Consider the following 21796-nt stretch of genomic DNA (forward strand, 5'->3'; position numbering starts at 1 on the left):
ATCCAGGCGTGAAGAGATGAAGGCGTAAAGGGCTTAAAACTGTCTCTGTGTCTTTAAAAGTTAAAAGGGATCTATTTTTGAAATATTTCTAAGATGATGAAAACATGATAATTTCAGTACCACAAGCCATTTCCAGTGACGTTTCCGAGAATTTGCCATTGCATACAAGCAGCCCAGTGAGCCAGCCACATCTGGCTACTTCATCTTTCAAAACTTTGATGAGCATCCCTGAGACAATTTCTGACAGTTTGTGCAAAAATTATTCTGTCGTGCAAACCAACGGTTGCATCAGCTGTTCGGGTGGTTGGTCGGATGTACTGCCAAATTCATGCAAACGACATATACACTCCCTCAAAACTTTCAACATCTGTGGCAGTATTGTGTGATGTAGCTGCACATTTAAGAGTTTTATTATGACCATCCCATGACACACCTGTGTAGTCGTGATGCTGTTTAATAAGCACCTCGATATGTTGCACCTGTCATGGATTATTTTCAAAAAGGAAAAGTGCTCAGTAACATGGATTTAAACACATTTGTGGACAAATACTTGTGAGAAATAAGGCTATAGTGTGCACAGGTAAAGTCTCGTGGAAAACAGGATCAAAAACAAAAGTGTTGCACTTATATTTTTGTACGTTGTGACCATTTTGAAATATCCTTTGACCTCAAACTGATGTAAATAATGTGATGAATCTATCTATCTTTTAACCTCCTGAGACCCTGTGTCCCCATATGAGGACATCACATTCTGGGTTTACTTGACGTTACACTTAAACTTGTTTATTTACGATTAATGAAGTTTGTAGTTTGATATGGCAACAAATTTGACCAATTTTAGCAACAGTAACAAGCTAAGACACTGTTCATTAGGAAGTAGGCTTACTCATATGAGGACATTGGGACTTACCAATTACCACTGACAATGTTAAGTTTTTTTATGCTTATCGGGTCCTACTGATCCCAAATAGCTAGGAGAAATAAAAAATGCAAACCAAACAAAATTCGGGTTAAAACAAATCCATGTCTGAACTTCAAAACAGTTTGAGCTAAGTCCCAACACTTGCTGCGGAGCTGCCTGGAGCCCCTCCTGCCACATCCATCATGACGTCTCATCAGGTGTTATGGCATTAAAAGCTGATGGGAAACACTTTCTGTGACATCATCTGTGCGAGCTGGGGCCCGGGGCAGGGCTGCAGTATGTTTGGGAGTTTCCAGCCACAGACAGCGAGTGGAGCATCATCATCACTTCCCTGCCCTCTCTGTCTCCCTGACATTTCAGTGGGCTCTTTAAGAGGAGAGCCTCTCTGCATCTGCTGATCTGTCAGCAGGCGCGGTGCCGCCGCCCTCCCCCGCGCACTGCCGCTGCTGCACCTTGAGACCGAAGCACCCGGCGTACAGAGGAACTCACTCTATGCTGATGCACCTGAGCCCGCGGATCATACAACTGATATTTGATCGCCATGGATAATCGATAATCGAAGCTAAAATGCGCCATGCCCACCGTCCTCGTCATCCCGGGCTATGCAGGTGTAAAAGGTAACCAGACTGAGAGCTGCTGGGAGAGGGACACACGGCCACGCTTTATCTCCGGATCATTCATGTTTTATGTATAGCCATGACATGCTGTAATGCTCTGGGATGGACTTCTGCCGGCGCGCGCCTTTAGTTGTAGTTTCATCGTCTGTGCCCTCCTCGGTGTGTTGGGTGGTTCAGCTGGTTTGGCGAGTGCAGGGAGCAGCAGCAGCACTTTGACCAGTAAGTGTGATATAAACCGCTCTCACCTTACTGTGTGTGAAGTTTGCTGCACATAATGTACATTTATCATTTTCAGACCTCCGAAACAAACACGAGCGCCCTGAAGCTGCTGATGTAACACCACAGGAAGCTTCATTTAATAATCTCACTCATTAAATGTGTGTTCACTGACGCTGGAGCTCAGTATGTCCTCGCCGGTGGGTGAGCGGAGCCTGGGAGAGCTGCCTATGGAGAGCTGGATGTCTCACCTGCCATGTGCCCTGTGGGACACCCCACTGTACCACCTGGCCATCCCGGGTAGGCTGCCATACAACAGCATGCTAGAGTGTTAACTGAGTGTATTAGTGGAAATGTGTGTGGTGTGTGAGTGTTTTCAGTTTGGGGGAGACTAGGGGCAAATGTGCAACCCAACCCAATTGACACTGTGCATATCTGCAAACCACAGATACATTACACTTGCAGATTACTACTTAGTGAATACATAGAAACTTTACATTTGCAGTGATGTCTTGGTAAAAACAACCGCTTTTCGTGCCACCATCCTGGCAGCAAATGCAGCAATGTCTAGATAAAAAAACAAACCGCTTTTTGTGCTACTATCCCAGTAGGAAATGCAGCGATGTCTTGTTGGAAAAACAACCACTTTTCACACCACTGTTCCAGCAAGAAACACAGTTATGCCTCAGTAAAAAACAATTACTTCTCACGCCACTATCCCGGCAGGAAACGCAGAAATGTCTCTGTAAAAAAAGTGATCACTTTTCGTGCCACTATCCAGGCAGGAAACACAGTGATGTCTTGGCGCAAAACAACAGCTTTTAACACCGCTGTCCCACCAGAAAAGTCTGAGATGTCTAGGTAAAAAACTATCCCGGCAGGAAACACAGCGAGTGTCTCAGTAAAAAACGACCACTTTTAGTAACACTATCCTGGCAGGAAATGCAGCAATGTCTGTAAAAAAAATGACCACTCTTCATGACGCTATCTTGGCGGGATAGTGATGTCTTAGTGAAAAACAACCACTTTCAATGCCAATATCCCGACAGCAAAGGCAGCGACTTGGACAGACGTGATGACTGTTAGCAAGGAGAAGACAGATAGAATTTAAAAAGTATCCCAATAGTTCAAGAGATTTCTGTGTGATGACATCAAAACCAAAATGATTACAATTACCCCCAGTCTCTCCTACCCACAACACTTTGATAACTCTAAACAAATTGTAAGAGTATCCTTGCAGCAATTTAAAGTGGCCCTGAGATGTCTTCTTCATTTGCTTGTCTTTTGTTTATTTGCACGTGTTGCTTTTAGCCGCAGTAGTTCTCAGAGCCACCATAGCTGTAACATAAAGAAATCAAATGTCTAGTGGTGATTTATGTTCATTATCTCTTCCCCTATCAGGCAGCCACAATGCAATAACCTACTGTCTGGATATGAATGACAGATCCCCTGTTGACCTCACCCAGCCTGACATGCTTCAGAAGCTGGACAAATACATGAAGCCTTTCATTCGCCCCTTTGTGTACAAGTGGGCGATCACCCAGGTAATAAATCCCAGAAACACACACACATCAGCTAATTGTTACTTATTGGTAATAAAAGAAATAATCTGGACCTTAAACAATGAATGTTGTGGCCCATGTCTTGCAGGAGTACACTATAAAGCAGCAGCTGGACTGCGGGGTCAGATACTGTGACCTGCGAATTGCACACAGGCCCAATGACAGCTCAAATGATCTTTACTTCTACCATGGTGTATATACCACGCTGACTGTGGAGGTGAAGTTACAGCATGCACGCACACACACACACACACACACACACACACACACACACACACATCCACGAGAACACAGTGACATTTATGTTCCTGTAAAGGCCATCTGTATCCACAACTATAACCATAAAGATAACGATGAAGAACAACAGCATTGTCGTGCTGTGCAAACAATCATCACTGCAGTTAGATACGAAATCCTCCCATCTCTGCTTTTTTAAGACTTTATCCAGACTGATAAGTGGTTTTTTTTTGTTGCATTTACAAATCCACTCTGAACTCAACATTATGGTCATTTTAAGGTTATTATAGTGGTAACAGGATTTTTATTTACAATCTTATTCTTAAAACAAACCTATGTTAATTAAACTGAACATCATGGCGACAAGTAACGATTACAGGGTCATAATAATTCCTAAAATGTAGTAGCACAAATAAAGAACATTCTTAAAGTATTTAAACTCACTCAGTTATTAAGTTTTGATATCTATCTAAAGTTTGCTACCTTAAACTACCGATCATACCAGGCTACAGCCGAAAAACCCCTTGGGTGCATTTTGTTGCATATGAGTTCAACATTTCATTTGTAACAGGAAGGAGGTATCGTTTCCTCTTTTTAGGATTACGTAATCTCACTTTAAACCCCTTTCTCACATGCACCATAACTTTTCTAAGAATATTCATGTGGTGCTGCAAACACTTTGCAATGTAAGATCCAGTTTAGTGTTGTCATAATACTGGAATTCCTGACTTTGATGCAATACTTTCAAAAATACTGATATTCAATACCATTGTCTATACTGCAGGGGAATTTTGACATTAAGGGAAAAGTTCAAATTTTTATCAAAAGATAAATTACAAGGCTTTAATGGCAGAAAATGATTATTGAAACCATTTCAAACATTCAGAATCCAAATTTTTGACAGCACTCATACAGTGTCTTAGATGCTGTGGCTGTTTTCCAGCTCATCACATTTCTGTAAATCTTTTCACCATGACTCTAGTGGGAAGAAAAGCAGCAACATTTCCAGGCACTAAATGTGAAAGATTTTACCATCCTTGCAGAGCAAGTGGAGAGTGGGTGGCCCATCGGGACGAAATCAACCAGCAAGCATTTCCATGATATCTCTATGGCACTCAGCCACAGAATAACAGTGAAAATATTCTTGTAGGATAAATCTGAACGCTCTTCACACTCTGCTCCAGCAGAGTTGGCAGGTGGTGAGAGGAGAAAAAATATCTTGTCTATCCAGAACAGATCTGGCAGGTTGTTATAGACTTCCATCATCTCGTATACCCATGTGTGAATACCAAAAACCCAGTCTTACCATATAACTGAACCTGGCAGTGGGAAAGTTTCACATGTACTTTTAGCTTTTAAAATAAGGCTGTAAATTGTGCTGTAAATGACTGAGTGCTGCTGTAGAAGCAGAATAACTTGTGTTTTCCTGACAGACTGTTCTAATGGAGATAAGAGAGTGGCTGGATGCTCATCCCAAAGAGGTGGTCATCCTCTCCTTCAGCCACTTCCTCGGACTGAGCCCGGAGCTCCACATGCTGCTGGTCACAACCATACGCAACGTATTCACCTCCAAACTCTGTCCCAAAACGGTACAACTTCTCCTCCAGTTTCGAATAAGGACTTAAAGAATAAGGCTGGCCATAATCTACATTTTTCCTATTGTCAATGAATCCCGTGAAAAGACCAAAATCAACAATGAAATGATCCTAATAACAAGTACTGTCTGTGTAGCCAAATCTTGATGTAACTTATTCCTCCATGTTCCTGCACTCATTCCATCCTGCTGTAAATACTCAGTAGAGCAGTGGTTCTCACACTCATTTGAATGATGTAGGCTGTCCCATTAGAAATAGTTTTTTTCTGCAAAGAATCCCCTGAGCAGCAAAAAACATTTTTGGTAGACAGAAAAACAGGTACAACGCAGCGCTGTGTATCAGTGTCTGATTTTCTGACCAACAACCTTGTAGATGAAAAACACCTAAATGCGACTTGTACAGGTTAAGAATTCATCACTAAATCCATGGTGAGCCTTTTTATTTTTGTCATCATGCAAGAATACTAACACGGCATTGTAATTCCATGGAACTGCGTCTTTTTGATAAATCACACTTACAATTTAGTGATTTAACCCTTTGAAACCCGAGCAAATTGGCTTGATTTCCTTTAAAAACATGGGAAGAAGGCAATGAGCAACAAAAGAACAAATGACCCAAAAAATAGCAAGAAATTTAAAATTAAAATTAATTAATTTAATAAATTAATAACAAGAAATATGGTTAAAAAAAGGAGGAAAGAAAAAGAAAAGACAGAAAGCTAATAACCTGGAAAGAGTGCTCAAATTATAATAATTCTGTAACATAATTTTAAAATGTAAGAATAATAATCATTATTACAAGTAAAGTTTTCCTTTGCTTTTTTTCTTTTTCCCTATTTTTTTTTAACAATTGTCTTAATCTATTTCTTTTTTTTTTTTTGTGGGACATTTCTCACCAAGTTGTTCATTGCCTTTTTCCCCATGTTTTTGAAAGAAATCACACCAATTTGCTCAGGGTTCAAAGGCTAAAATACTTGTGAAAGACGTCTGAAAGCAACACAAGAAAAGTGAAGTTGCTCCAGGTCTCAAAGGGTTAACTGTTTTCGGAATAATGAATGACTGATATTTTTTTAAATCAACATTTCAAGAAATATTTCTTACCCTCTGCAGTAGTCCAAAATACTCCTAGGGGTAAGCTTACCCCAATTTGAGTAACACTTCACTAGAGCACCAATTGTGTATTGATCCGCAGCTGAAAATAGTCCCTAACAAATACACTATTTACTCTTTTGTCTGAGGTAGATTTAAAAAAAAACTACAATGCCCAGCTGTTGATACAATGCATTCGTGACTTGTTTTTAAGATCTGAATCTTCAGTTGGAACCAACGGGCTTGGGGATTACGTAGTTATGTCAAAGACTGAAACCAGAATTTCCAGTTTCTGTTTCACAAGTAAGAAAACCTCATTCAAAATCCCAGTGACATTTAAATCTATGCTAATAAGTACAAATACAGCCTTGGAACAGAACAGTTGCCATTTGGCTCATGTCATATGTTTAGACAAGGACCATAAGAACATAGTTTTTTGACAAAACGTCTAATATCTGTACACTAGACCTCGTGGGCTACATATCACCTACTTGACATAAAAGATGAGACCATGAGCAATGTTGGGCTTGTTAGTGTGATTCATTACTCATTACACTTTTGAAAAGTAATGTTATTACTTTCCTTATTACACTATGTCAGCAGTACAGGGTTCCCACACATTTTCATGGACAAAATTTCAGAACTTCAACGACCCATATTAACATTTTTTTATTGCCACACTTGCCCAGCGTTGTTCAAACATATCAGATTCAAATTCTGTTCAAATATTATTTCAGCTAGCTGGCATACATGAAGGTAGAGACAGGACAGGTTACGTAAACTAAACCTCAGACATAGACACATATTAGAGCTGTGTTACATCAGCAGTCGACAAAATATAAATTTGCAGTTATGTTACATTACATGTCAGATAATCTATGGAAAATTACTGTAACAATTCTGACAATTTTTACTAATTCCATGACTTTTCCAGGTTTTCTATGACTGTGACTTCCCTGACAGTAACAGCATTACTTTTCCCAGTAACTTGTAGTGTAACTAATAAAATTTCATTAATAACTTCACTGGTATTACAGTTAGCCACACATTGGCGAAGACAACCAGCTGCATAATAGGGAAATTATACGTCTCTGTTGAATCAATGCCAAAGCTAAAGCCTGATTTATGGTCCTGCGTTAAATCAACGACTTACCTACGTCGTAGGGTACGTGGCTACGCAGGAGGCTCGCCGTAGCCCCAGCATAGCCTGACGTGCACCTCCCAAAAAATGTAACTACACATTGAGGCGATGCAGACCCAGCGCAGACCGAGAGGGCTGGTTTTCTTGGTAGCAACGCATTTCCGGTTCCGTATTTCCAGATTGCGCCATCCCCGCCATCTTTAAACATCTTCTGTTGCGACGTAGATGTTGCAGTATTAACATACTTTCTTCGACATCCAACAACTCCAACTCCAGCAAGATTCTCTCTCTCTCTCGGTCGCCACTGTTCACTGTGACCGGAAAAGCCGGAAGCTAAACAAAACAAAGAATCAACTAGAGACGACAATAACCATTCAGGAAAGGAACGCAGCCCCCTACCGCTCTGGCGGTGAATTGCACCGCGACGAAATGGAGTGACGGAGAAGTTCGAAGGGTTCATGACGGCGTCACGGCAACGACGTAGGTACGTCGTTGATTTAACGCAGGACCATAAATCAGGCTTAAAGCGTAGGCTCCAGGTCGACGTAGAGCCAACGCCGTAACCTACACCGTAGCCTGACATGTACCTCCCCAGAGATGTAACTACGCGTCACGGTGACGCAGACCTCCTGTCTGTTTCTGTAAGCTGAAACCATTTCCCTCAGTGGAAACGAGGCTTTTACTTATTTCACCGATAAGAAACAATAAATTGTGAAGACAGTAAAGCCTCCACTAAAACACCATTTTAAGTCTTGTGTGCCAAGAGTGTGACTTATCCTTCAGGGATTTATACTTCGGGATTTATCCAGGTTTCATACGAGAAGAGGAAAACTACGCTTGCCACTAGGCTACTTTATACATGTCTTATAGAATATACATGTTAAATGCCATAGGCTGGCGCTAATAACGTTAGCATTTTGTATTTGTTTTGAAAACGTGTTAAGTATGACAGTTGTTTTGTCTGTGAGTCTTGTGAGTTGTAATGGAGCCGAATTGTGTGCCGTTACCTTTGTTAAATGTTGCTGTTGTCCCTGGTTTTATATGAGGAGAGGAAAAGGTTGGTAGTTGCTAGGCTAACTCATACAATGTAAAATGCCATAGGCTTGTGCTAATAACGTTAGCATGTTATATTTGTGGAGAAAATGTGTCTGGATTAATACAAGTGTTTTTTCTGTGAATGCTGTGAGTTGTAGTGAAGCCAATTTGTGTACTTGTGTTTGAAATTGTCGCTACTAAACTATATTTAATGTGTATTTTGAGTGTGTTTTGAATCAACTAAACTTTACAGCACTTCACAGAAACCTCCGCAGCCGACTAGTGTTTTGGAGGTGTAACTGCAGAGTGACACAGACACACAACCGCGCATGTGTAAATGCCCTCAACTGCATGGGCTAGGTGTAACTTAAGGTCTGCGTACAACTAGTTATAAATCCCGTTTTAAGAAGAGAACTGCTTACAAACTTGCCCAGTGGAGGACTCCACCAGAACTAATTAATTTGCTTATGAAACAATTAAAATGGCGACCATAAAGATGCTGTTGTTCAATGATATCACGGCAGGAAAAGCGGCGTTGTAGATTGATAAATCAAGTGAGACGTGACAATGGCAGGTGTTTCTCTCAATCTGCCAACATTGCGAAATGTTACACTACTCATAAGCAGTTAAACGACCAGCAAATCGTTACACTACTAGTCAGATTACTTTCCCGTTACACACCACAAAGTTAGTAAGTGTGTCAGTTACCTGGGGGTTCTTCTGTTGCCTGTGACCGCTATGTTCTCAAGGATGGAGAGTCAGTCATGGAGACAGGCAGCATTTCATCCAACACATATCCAACCACAAGTTTCATGTTTACCAACTGTATCCTGCTGTCAACGGTTTAAATCCAGTTTAGCTGTTGAGCCAGTGTCGGACTACAGCCAACGTTCGTGGCCGCAGAGGGCTCACCTTTGGTAGGGTATATTTCCTGGATATTGACATTGTTGGGCTGTCGGTCGTGGTAGCTGTTTTGAGGAAATTTGAGATCGCGTTTTTCGCGATTGAAAGAGTCAGTGTCGCTGCCATATACAGCGAGTTTCTTATCACCTTCCTTCCCGATAAAATAAAAGTAATAAAGATATTTCCGGCCGTTAAATGTGCATTAACCGGTTTCAACGTCCAAGCTAGCTTGCTGCTTCGTGACGTGCACGCGCAGCGCGACAGTTATGAAAAGGATTCCGGGGATGTGACTAATTGCTGGATTCAAATCACTAGGGCGTTAACAGCAATGGTACCATTTATTTAATATTTGTATAATTTAATCTGTGATGAATGTAATGTAATCACTGACCTCTTATCAGCAATTCTTTACATCCTGGGTTTTAAACAGGAGTCCGGGACACCTAGGGGATCCTCAGAGTTACTACAGAGGAACCACCATATTGTGTGTTAATTTAAGTAAAAATTTAATTTAATTTTTTCTTCTTTTTTTTCAGTATAAAAAATGAAATAAAGTCATCATATTATTATCAAAGATAAATTGGCCTATTTGCAAAACAAACAAAAACATAAAAAAAAAAAATCAATATACAGTGCACTGATGACAGGCTAACTGTTACCTATGAAACTCTGAGCAATCATGTTAGCTAGGTAACGCTAATCACTGCGGGGCACCTGTCCAGCAAGGCAAACTACTTAACAGTTACTAACCTTTGAGACATATAGGACTGTTAGCGGTATTATTTTTCCAAGTCTAGAGGCATTTCTGTGTGCCATAGTGAATTGTTTCGTAGCTTTTCGAATGAGAGACTCTAAAGTACCCTCAACCTCAAGGACAAAGGTGCAAATATATGGTTTTGTTGTTTGTTGGTTTCGAACAGTGGTCGGCAGAGATCTCACCTAGCTGTCACACCACTTACCAATCTCTCCACGTCCCGATGACAAAATCAGCTCATACACTACACCACTTTAGAAACACTGACATAATAGGTATTAAATCATGCAAATCTAACATAGTTGTGATTTTCAGAAATGCACAATGCCAACATTTTCTTATGGCGACCAGTTTGCTGTACTAACAGCACTTACACTTGTGGTTTGGTCATTTTATAAGTGTCTTCGACAGTTAGAAAAATATAGAATAAGGCCAGTCTTATTGTTTAAATGACATTTAAAAAATACTTGACCGAAAATGAAACAAAGCCTGTTACTCTGCTGATTTCAGGAACTTTTAACTCTTCGAAACCTGTGGGCGTTAGGCTACAAAGTGATTGTGTCCTATGAACACAATATAGCCAGCTGTCACATCGACCTGTGGCCACACATTCCTTACTGGTGGGCCAACAAATGCAAAGCTGAGGCTCTTATCGAGGAGTTTGAACACAGGAAGCAACACGGCCGACCAGGTAATCAAAATTAACTAATTGATGATTTATTACTTTTGAATTAAAGCAGTATTTGGTCCACAGCTTTCATTAAATATTGTGCTTATTTTGTGTTTCAGGAGGTTTCTTTGTCACAGGAATCAATCTGACAGAGGACCTGAAGTACATCTGCACACACCCTACAGAGTCCCTGAAGGACTTGGTGATGTCCACGTATCCAACGCTGCTGAGCTGGGTCAAGGAGCAGACCCCCGGCTCCAGAGTCGGCTCTCTCAACATCATTGCTGGGGACTTTATCACAGAGAGCCAGTTTGTACCAACTGTTGTCACACTGAATGAAAAACTACTGAAATGGTCCTCGTGACTTTTCATCTGTTTGCATTACTCTACAAAAAAATGTGAATCACAGCATGAAATGAGCTTGTTTTGTTAAGAGTGACAGAAAAAGTACTTGAATTACTCATTTAAATATAAATGCACTTATTCAGAGGCAGTGAAATGTATATTTCAGTCTTAAAGCGGCTTGAAAACAGACGTTTTGGTATTTCTACCTGCACTTGTTTGTTTACATTCAGTTCACTATTTATGCAATGTACTGTATCTGTTTCCACGAGTCAGCAAACGTGGCTGGTTTTATGTTTCGATGACCACAGCAATAATGATACAACTAATCTCACCTTGACGTAGGCATTTTAGATGAGTAAGCACAAACAATGTATTCAACGAGCACATTTAAGTGTAGGTCACAAATCTTTTCTAATTATGACATGTGGGCAGCAAGTTAAATAAGTAGCTAACCTGTATCACCTACAACACACGTATTTATCCACAGAGAATGTAGAGACGACATGAAACTTATGCAAAATGCATGGAAATCTTATTTGCATGAACCCAACCTTGACTGTTTTACTTAAAATTGACTTGAGCCAAAAGGTTAAGCCTTGTTTTAAAGTAATGCTGCACCGCTGTGCCTGTGGAGATGAGCTTTTCCAATAAACATGAGCATTTTTAAGCAGGTCACCTCACTTTATTCCCTGACTGTTATGTACAAATCAGAACATCTCCTTCCACCATGCCTGCGCTAGAGTCTCTACTCACCAAGGCGTTTGTTTCAGTTACACAAAAGAAGTGACTATGTCTGTGTTGTTGTTGTGAACGTCTAACTATGGAGTCCCAAAAGGGCCACAATGAGGGAAAAAAAGCTTTTGTGTTCCCTTGCAGTGTGTGTTCAACGCTTCTGCGTCCCCTCACAATAGTTTGTGTTACATCATCTGTTTAAAACTCTGCTGTTCTGGGATCAGTCCATTTAGTCCAGTCCATTTTCATCGAAGGAGCCAACATGGTGGAAAAACAAGCAAATAATTAATGTAAAGCTCTATTATTTAGATGATTTTAAAAGCCAAGGAACACTTTTTAAAGAATAAGAGAATAATGCCTTTATTCAGGTAATGGCCTCTGCTGTATGAGGCTGGAGACAGACTTGCTTTTTAACCATGCGTTTGCGTCGACAACCGGCCCTGTTGGGAACAATTTTTAACATACTTTCCCGTGTACTATATGTGTGACTGGAGGATTCCACTGGGGGGGGGCACACCAAAGAACTCAGACTGTATATAACCTATACATTTGCATGATTTTAACAATTAACATGGCGACACTTGAGATGGTTACTACATTATTTGACATCATGGTAGAAAAAGCAACAGCAGTGCCATCGTAGGTGATAAATCAGGCGACACGTGACAATGGCGAGTGTTTCTTGATCTGCCAACACTGCCCCTACTATTCATGTGCATATTGCATCTTGCTGACGTGTCACGTGAATTTCTTGGTATGTGCACAGCCAATGTTCCGAACAGACGCACAATACGCGAAGCAGCCATCACACACATGCGAACGCGTAGTGAAAAGCAGGTGTATCTCCTAACAGTGTGAGGGAAATTCCTACCAATGGTCATTAAATGTCAACAAACTCTTTTCAATTTCACCATTGATTTAAATTTTTATTGTTTCAATTTTGTAGTCTTGGGTCCTAAAAATCAAAAGGTTTAACTTGTTCCATTTATCAGTGTGTTGCCAGTAATATTCTATACCCTTTGTCCTATACTTTAAAATGCACAGTCTCTGTTACACCTACAAGTAAATGTAAATAACCACTCTATAATTTAAAGCTGCACTAAGATTTAATCTGTCTGACCCACAGAGTAACAGGAGCTCTCACTGACCCGCAGTTGATTCCAGTGTTACGTAGCGAGGCAAAAAGATCTCTAATGAGCATTTATTTTAAATTAGTAGAAGTTGTTAGTAATTAATCACTGAAAACTCTATAACTGTACAACACTCCTCACTCTCCATGTGTTCCCAATACTTCACCTAGACAGTTACAGAAGTCAGATGTGGTTTTGAATGTACAAGATTCTGTTTTTTATTCTGCATTTCTTAAATCAGGGACTTTACCTTGTCTTTTGTTCCTCTTCCTTCCTCTTGGTGGCTGCTGCCTGTTGTGAGATGGGCGAATAATATATTAATGAGTGAGATGGAGAACAGTCTTGTCTTTGCTTATGTGTCAGATGAATGCATACATAAACATGGCATTTGCTCTTTTGTTTTTACGTGCATGAACTTTTATACATATTTAATTAGCATTGTTAAGATTTTACATTGTAAGACTCTGTAATTGTGCATACACAAAACACTGAGAGGTGAAGTGACTAACTTTGATTATTTTGTTCCAATGCATTGTTCTGCTGGGAAACCTTTGGTTCTGGCATTCATGTGGATACCACCTGACATGTTCCACCCACTCAAACACCGTTGCAGACCAAGTACCCCCCCTCATGGCAACAGTACTCCTCAATGGCAGTGGCCCCCCAGCAGAATAATGTACCATGCCACACTGCAAACATGGCTCAGGAATGGCCCAAGGAATGTGACAAAGACCTCAAAGTGTCAACCTGGCCTCCAAATTCCCCAGATCCCAATCTGAATGAGCATCTGTGGCACGTGCCATTAACCCACCTCACAACCCACTGGACTAAATGGATCTGCCGCCAACGCACTGGTGCCAGACACTGCAGGACACTCCCAGAGATCCTGTGTCCATGCCTCCACAGGTCAGAGCCAAGTCCAATCCAAGGAGGCCCCACCTTGGATTAGGGTACATCTGGGGTACCGGCACATCACAAGAATCCTTGAGCAGATTGGGACCTGGGAAATTTAGAAGCCAGGTCGACACCTTGAGCTTTTTGTCACGCTCCACAGGCCATTTCTAAACAGTTTTTGCAGTGTGGCATGGTGCTTTATCCTGCTGGGGGGCCACTGCCATTGGGGAGTACTGTTGCCATGAGGGGGGGTACTTGGTCTGCAACGGTGTTTGAGTGGGTGGAACATGTCAGGTGGTAATCTGTTAATCTTGTAAATATTTTGGGTAAATCCCACCTTCATACTTGTAAATGGAAAAGGATGTCCTCCCTCTTTCACTGTGCTCATATATAACATTGCCAATTACTTCATGTTGCTAAAATATATACAGAAAAATTGAATAGTTAAGCCAACAAACTGTATACATCTATATCTAGGTCCTTGCTCTTTTAAAGTCTCTTGCCTTCGCTCTCTTGTGCTGCTTTTTTATTTACCTGATTGTTACTCTCTTTTATTTTTGTTGCCTTTTTGTTTATGTTTGTGCTTTGGCATCATTTCGACAATTGCTGCTAATTTATTTTATTCTTGAACTTGTATTCCCCAACATGTTCTGTACATTCTCCTTGTAATTAATAAAAAAAAATATACATAAAAAAAAATAATACAAAGAACTTCAGCTTCCTTTACTTATTCTTTTTTTTAAAGATATTTTTATGGGCATTTTTTTGCCTTTAATTGATAGGATAGTGAAGTGTGAAAGGGGGGGAGAGAGAGAGGGAGTAACATGCAGCAAAGGGCCACAGGCTGGAGTCGAACCCGGGCCGCTGCGGTAACAGCCTTGTACATGGGGCGCCTGCTCTACCACTAAGCCACCAACACCCCAATCCTTTACTTATTTTTTCAGTGTGCACATGTGACTGTCTTCTGGACTGATTTCCAGTTGGATCTCCAAAGACATTTTGACAAGAACATTTCACTTAAAGATTTGATTTGTTAATAATATTCAAAAATCCACATTTTCCAGCCAAACATACTGTCACAGTCCAGTGGTTCAGACTGGTGGTATATGTTGTAGTTAAGGGGGTGGGAGTAGATTCTGTGCAACCTTCATCTGGCTTATTTTGATTTTGTATAATATTTAATTTTATCTGTATCAGTTTTTGTTGTTAATTTTATTTTGTCTATTAATTTTTTCTACATACATGTGTATATGTATGTGTATGTATGTATGTATGTATATATATATATATATATATATATATATATATACATTTTAATAAATAAATACACTGCAATACACTTTAATAATTTAATTTTTTTAATGTTAATGAATAAAGTGTTCTTTAATACATTTCTACAGTCTTGTGATTATTTATTATATGTACAAGTAACTATATGTTATGGTGTAGGTTGCTGTAAAAAAAAATCAAGGAAACAAAAGCATAACTAAAAAAAAATCTAAATTTCTCAAAAAATTAACAATATATAATTATTTGCTGAACATCTTAGCTAAATTTAATATTCATAAAATAAAACACTGAAAGAAATTCCCCTTGTACCCTTCTATATATATATATATATATATATATATATATATATATATAAATAAAAATTCAAATTAGGTAAACCCCTGTGTGTTGGTTCATACCTATGGTTCATACTCGTGTCTTTTTTTATTGTTTATATTTATGTATTTATGTTTTATTTCATCTAATCATTATTATTATTCATAAAAAAATAATTAATTAATTAATTGGGATTTATATTATTAAATTTATTACTGAAGTTTGTGCTTACCTGTTATACAAAGTTTAAAATAGAAAAAATATTTACAAAAACAAAAAAAACCTTGAACTTCCTGTTTGAGATGTTGCTCCGCCCCCTTTCCAACGTCATAGCAACGAGTCTGCGGGTGCTCTGTTACAGGAGTATGTACGCTAGGACGAAGAGTAAATAATGTGGCTAACGACACCTATTACACAGCAATACTTACACGTGGCCCGATTGTCCTGAAGTATCCTATAACCCTGGAATTCCCAGTGTTATGGGAATCCCCAGTGAAATCCCAGTGAGCCACAGCTGGGACACGATGCACCGCAGCTGTCAATCAACTCTACAGGAAGAATCAGGAAATTCAAAGTTTCATCCTCCTCCTCCTCCTTCCTCTGCTGTGCGGTGTGTGGTGGATCATTTAAAGGAATCAGACAGAGGAAGGGGACAGGATCGATCACATGATGACCAACACACACATCCACACACACTCCTCGGATCTATAGCTCAGACCTGGGTTTAGTGAGTCTGCCTCAGGCCCGGGACTGACGGAGCGACATGGAGCGCAGCTGCCAGGACTGGATGTCAGCTTTACCCGAGGAGCTGTGGGACGTTCCTCTGACTGACCTGGCCATACCTGGTGAATACAACACTTCTTTTATCGTTTCAAACGTTACTTTTAATGTAGTTAGTGAAGAGGAGGAGGAGGAGGAAGCTTGTGACTTTTACAGCAGCTGGTGTAAAATGGTTATAACAGGGACAGAGAATAGGATGGTGACTGATCTGCAAACTACTGACTTTGATAAATTAGTTATAGGCCTGATGTGTACATGACTTTTGGTTTTCATATTAAAATTGACATAAATAACTTATGTTTTATTATTCAACCTTCAATTCAATGTTATTTATAAAGCCCAGTAGAGATACTTGACACTATATAAAGCAACATGATGCTTACACCTATAATACAGTGATATATATATATTTTTCTGCATTTTACTTTTTTTAATTAATCTTTATTGAATCAATTTTTGTGATAACAGCATAATGAAATAATAAAATAATTTAAAAAATAATAAGAACCAACAAGACAAAAACTGTTTGGGTAAATGCACGATACACAGTTTTACGATATTATTATTTTTAAGATATTTATTTATATATTTTTAATTTCACTTAACTTCAGTTACTGTAATTCAATTAAAAGCCCGGGCTATTATTTGCTTAAATCACTGACATCAACAGGCCTGTATTTGGGACAGGCCTTTAATTCCTTTCACGCAAAACTGTTGCTCAGCAAAGATCGGAAATACAATCAAAGTGTTTATTTAAACCAGTATGAATATTAATTGTTTAAAAACTAGGCCTCAGATAATTGCCTATATAATGAGTCATTCATTTGATCTAGCTCCGACAGACATGAGAGAGACAGGAAGTTACAGCACGTGGGGATTACGGCACCCGGCATACTGACACAACACCACCTTATCCTGTTAAAATAATATTCATAACTTGTATTAATTTTTATGATTCTTTTGATCAGAGGACGGACTACACAAATATGAATAACTTACAGGGTAATCAAGGGATGGACACATAATTTGAGGTAGCCAACAACCTGGTTTTATACATCCAAAGAACTTCTATTAAAAAAATGTACTGCTTTGCAATTTGACCAGGCCTCTAATTGAGACAGGCCTTATTATTGGGGATAGAGGGGAAAGGTGTTTGTGGCTGTTTGCTCTGGTTATTCAAAACTGACAAAAAGCCAATAAATAAAATATTAAAAAAACGATATACTCAGTACTTTATACACAAAAAAAGATTCCACCAGTTTAAGCCTCTAAAATGTGAATATGTGGCACTGATTTTTTCCACACATTTTTTGCCCTCTCCATGTTATTATTTTATGATCACCTGTAGGCTGTTGGTTTAGTGAATTAGTTAATGAATAATATTTATTCAGTAAGTCTGACTGAGATCAAGATGTCTGGTACAGGAAAGACCTGGGGACACATTACATAAGCTAAAATATGCTGTACAGTACATAGTCAGTCACGCAAAACAACCAACACACACACAAGAAGAATTCACTCATTCAAACATTCCTTCCTGACCTCAGAAGGATGACGTGTATCATACCAGAAGTCTTACCCCGTGCAGAGTTGGTATGAGGAACCTTTTAAAGCATCAACGTGTCTGTACATTCACACCTGTTTATCCAGGGAGCCACGATGCCATGAGTTACTGCCTGGACTACAACTCCCCCCTGGTCCCATCTGAATCAGACTTCTTCAGACTCCTGGATCGACTTTTCTCCTGTTTTACCAGACCTGCCATATTTAAGTGGGCTACAACACAGGTGTGTGTGGTATAAACGTAATCAATGAGTGGTGTGAGGACCCCTGTGGGACTATGAAGGCACTGCTGTGGTGGAAGTATTTTAACGTTTGAAATTGCCGTTCCTCCCAGGACAGAAGCGTTGAGGAGCAGCTTTCGATGGGGATTCGCTTCTTTGATCTTCGCATTGCACACAAGCCCAATGACCCATCCAGCGACCTCTACTTCACACATGTCATATACACACACCTAACAGTTGTGGTGAGTATAATCATCTTAAAAGTGTGTAGGATTTAGAGGCATCTAATATTCATAACCATGTTTTCATTAGCTTGTAATCACCTGAATTGTTGTGTTTTCGTTACCTTAGAATCAACTGTGTATATCTACATATGGAGCAGGTCAAGAATGGACAAATCATTCACAGGCTCTAGACAGGGCCATTTGCGTTTTCATGTCGCCCACCAAAGTTCTCCTACACGCTTGAAATACAGAAGTTTCAGTTCTGCAACCTCACTGCTAAATACCACAACATCCTTCACAGTGTGACTTTAAAGGAGCTGTGTGGGACCCTAAGAGCTATGATATAAGCCATTTTTACACGGAGATCGCACTTTAGGGCTGCTACAAAGTCCCTTCTTCATACCTCCTTTGCATTTTGACACAGAACCAAACAAAAGCGGCATCATTCTGCTCCAGTGTGTGGTCATACACAGCATCACGGCTTCTCAGGATTAAAAGAGGCGTGATATAACACAACAGCATTGGCCTCTAGTCTGACATAAAACAAATGCATCAGCAGCGCTTTATAATCCATAACAATGTCATTAAAATGGCAGTAACAATCATTTACTATCTCTATTATACGGCAGCTGAGCTCATCGTCTGCTCAGAGGGTAAGGAGCTCCCGGACCTCATTGTCTCCAGATTTACGGATATTTTCAGCTGCTGTTCTTCTTCTTTGAGTTAGCAGCTAACTGCTAGCAGCTAATTTATTAATCTCCTGTGGTGGGTCACAAACATAATACGTCAAAGCGTCACACCCATCCTACCAGCTGTCCTGTTTATACATACATGTTTAAGCGCTGTTACTACCTCCTGTGGCAGCTTAAAGGCGAGACCACTCCCCTAAGTGCTCAGACTGTGCTAACAGCAGCAACAGTGCTCACAGAGCTAACAGTGTTAACAGCAGAAGGGAACAGGAGGATGGGCGCAACACTTATGTAACACTGCTGCTCTGCCACCATGGATCAAGACTGTGTTATCAACGGTAACCGCCGTGTGAGGGCAGTGCAGAGCAGCAGCAATTAACCAGCCAGTGGGACACACAGGGACTCACAAGCACTAACATGCATGGACTGCTGGACCGTCTAGCACAACAAAGAACAGAGAAGCTCAGATTACAACACACACAGAGGGAGCGTGACTTTGTTATCTGCTCAGGACGCCATTACTCCACGATATCGTTACACAGCAAATAGTTGTGTTTCTATTGATGCTCTGAATGTCACAGACAGAAGCTTTAAAGCAAGCATCTTCAACGTTTTTCAGGTCAAGGACCCTCTAGCTTAAAAAGAGACGGAGCAGGGACCCCCACTACAAATATTTTATAAACTGCATTTGAGATAACTTCCTGAATATTTTCTGGTCTTCTCTTGTTTGCATTTGCCCGTAGCTGCTAAGTCAGCATTAGCTGTAGCAATACCAGGCGTGTTAACCTCTTCCTCTGCACTTTGGCCATTTGCTTCAGAGTGGGCGTTATGCAAGAGTCTCTTACTTGAAAAGTTTCAAAATGATCCATCCCCTGCAGTAACTAGGGGTCGTGAACCCCCAGTTGAAGACCCAGGCTTTAATAAAAGTTTCAATTTGGATTTTTATACCATCTGCCTCCTTCACAGGAAACACTGTCATCCATCGCCACCTGGCTGGAGTCTCACCCAAAGGAGATTGTTATTCTTGCTTGCAGCCATTTTGAAGGAATCGGCGATAAACTCCATATATCATTCATTTCCTCCCTGAAGAAGCTGTTTGGATCAAAACTCTGCCCCCGGAAGGTTAGCTCTCTCCTCACACCGCTGGTTCACGGTATAAAAACAACACACTGCCTTACACACTCTAACCTGCCCTCCACAGGAATCAGACCTGACCTTGCGGAGTTTGTGGGCATCTGGTTACCAGGTCATCCTGTCTTACGAGTCCCAGGCTGCAGCGAGATATCAGGAGCTGTGGCCTGCCATCCCTTACTTATGGGCCAACAAGCAGACAGCACAGGGAGTGATCAGTTACCTGGACTGGAACAAAGACCTGGGACGTCCAGGTGAGTTTCATTTACACTTTGGCCCAATTGTATAACGTTTGTGTAGACTAGAGTATGCAACATTACAGCATATTGTGTGTGTGTTTCCATTCACACACTAACTTATGTGTTTTTCCAGAGGGCTTCTTCGTCTCTGGCCTGAACCTCACAGCTGATCGGTGTTACATCACCAAGAACCCGAAGCAATCTTTGCGGACGCTGACTTTCAGTAACTGGGAATGTTTGAGGAGATGGCTGGAGGAGCAGGTACCTGGGTCAGACCCCAAGAGCCTCAACATCATCGCAGGCGACTTTGTGGGTCCACTGCCGCTCTGCTCTCTGGTCATCGGACTGAACAAAAAGCTGCTACGGAAGAGTGCCGTCAGCTAAAAGAACATTTTTACTCCATGGAAACTGATCCCAAAAAAAAAAAACTACTGTATACCTCATTTTTCAATACTTTTGTCCATCTATAAGCACTTTTGTCTACATTAAAGGAACACTCCGGCCCCCAAATGACCATTTGAATATTAATTACTCGCCCCGTGTTACCGTGAATTTGTGAAGAACACTTTTGTTTTCTTACATGCCTTCAGTGAACAAAGAATCCAAAAACAGAGAAATTTTTACTGAACTGAAGTCGTTGGGGTCCACACTTAACAACAGCAAAACTATATCAAAACATCAGTTTACAAACTCGACACAACTTGTATTATACTACAGTTATACTCATGCAGTACAATCCAAGCCTCAGTATCCAGCTGTATGCTCAGTACTTCCCACACAGTCAGCTGTTTCCGACAGGGAACCGAACTAAAAGTGAAACTCATCTATGCTCTCATCTATGCCAAAGTCCATTGAGAAAAACAGTGATTTAACATTGCTAAACACAGGAGCTGCTGGTCTATACTGCCTCAATTAGTTAGTTTGTTTGTGTTAGTGTGTGATTTTGGTGTTCATTCAAATTCACTAAAGTCGTATGATAACACATATAAACTACTAATTGAGGCAGTGGTAGACCAGCAGCTCCCATGTTAAGTGAAGTAAAATTACTATTTTTGTCAATGGAGTCTGGCCTTGAAAAGAAAATGGAAAAGTTTCACTTTTAACTCAGTTTAAATACTACAATTTTAGCAAAAATTAATGTGTTTGAGAAGCACTGTGCATACGACTAGATAAATGAGACTTTGATTATGCCGCATGAGTTGTATGAGAGTTCGTAAATGATTGTTTTAATATAATTTTGCTGTTGTAAAGTGGACCCCGACGTCAATTCACCACAAATTATCTCAAGTTTTAGATTGTTCAGTCCCCAAGACATCTGAGAAAAGCGTTTCTTCACAAATTCAACGTGACACAGGGTGTGTCATTGATGCACAAATCGTAATTTGGGGGTGAAATTCTCCTTTAAGACTGGAAAATCTATATTGACTAATCTCTGTTAAGATGCTTTTTCCACCAAAAAACATTCTGTATGTTTTGAATCTACAGCTCTGATGTGCAATGTGT

General features: G+C 40.2%; 2 protein-coding genes across 3 annotated transcripts; both read left to right on the forward strand.

Moving 5' to 3' along the window:
* The first annotated feature begins 1290 nt into the window (after positions 1-1290).
* Positions 1291-11752, forward strand: plcxd1 (phosphatidylinositol-specific phospholipase C, X domain containing 1). 2 transcript variants are annotated; one of them, XM_049588442.1, is made up of 7 exons: positions 1291-1758; positions 1835-2055; positions 3157-3299; positions 3406-3534; positions 4988-5143; positions 10581-10761; positions 10860-11752. In XM_049588442.1, exons 2-7 carry the CDS (start codon positions 1944-1946, stop codon positions 11102-11104), a joined length of 966 nt encoding a protein of 321 aa, XP_049444399.1. In that variant the 5' UTR covers positions 1291-1758; positions 1835-1943; the 3' UTR covers positions 11105-11752. The 2 variants fall into 2 exon arrangements, with proteins under 2 accessions (XP_049444399.1, XP_049444400.1); XM_049588443.1 differs by having other exon boundaries at positions 1291-2055.
* Positions 11753-15809: 4057 nt separating this feature from the next.
* On the forward strand, positions 15810-20740 carry si:dkey-66a8.7 (PI-PLC X domain-containing protein 1). Its single transcript, XM_049588444.1, has 6 exons — positions 15810-16291; positions 17877-18013; positions 18124-18252; positions 19890-20045; positions 20125-20308; positions 20427-20740. The coding sequence occupies exons 1-6, from the start codon at positions 16210-16212 to the stop codon at positions 20675-20677; spliced, it is 939 nt and encodes a 312-aa protein (XP_049444401.1). The 5' UTR covers positions 15810-16209; the 3' UTR covers positions 20678-20740.
* Positions 20741-21796: the final 1056 nt, after the last annotated feature.

The sequence above is a fragment of the Epinephelus fuscoguttatus genome, linkage group LG10 (assembly GCF_011397635.1).
Source record: "Epinephelus fuscoguttatus linkage group LG10, E.fuscoguttatus.final_Chr_v1".
Lineage (NCBI taxonomy): Eukaryota > Metazoa > Chordata > Actinopteri > Perciformes > Serranidae > Epinephelus > Epinephelus fuscoguttatus.

What these genes read in the sequence shown, in the direction of transcription:
- plcxd1 (XM_049588443.1), top strand. Translation starts at nt 1,944, where the DNA reads ATGTCCTCGCCGGTGGGTGAGCGGAGCCTGGGAGAGCTGCCTATGGAG. An exon ending in CCAAACTCTGTCCCAAAACG is followed by an intron (nt 5,144 to 10,580) that starts GTACAACTTCTC and finishes TGCTGATTTCAG; the next exon opens with GAACTTTTAACTCTTCGAAA. An exon ending in GAAGCAACACGGCCGACCAG is followed by an intron (nt 10,762 to 10,859) that starts GTAATCAAAATT and finishes TTTGTGTTTCAG; the next exon opens with GAGGTTTCTTTGTCACAGGA.
- si:dkey-66a8.7 (XM_049588444.1), top strand. Translation starts at nt 16,210, where the DNA reads ATGGAGCGCAGCTGCCAGGACTGGATGTCAGCTTTACCCGAGGAGCTG. An exon ending in TTAAGTGGGCTACAACACAG is followed by an intron (nt 18,014 to 18,123) that starts GTGTGTGTGGTA and finishes CGTTCCTCCCAG; the next exon opens with GACAGAAGCGTTGAGGAGCA. An exon ending in CAAAACTCTGCCCCCGGAAG is followed by an intron (nt 20,046 to 20,124) that starts GTTAGCTCTCTC and finishes TGCCCTCCACAG; the next exon opens with GAATCAGACCTGACCTTGCG.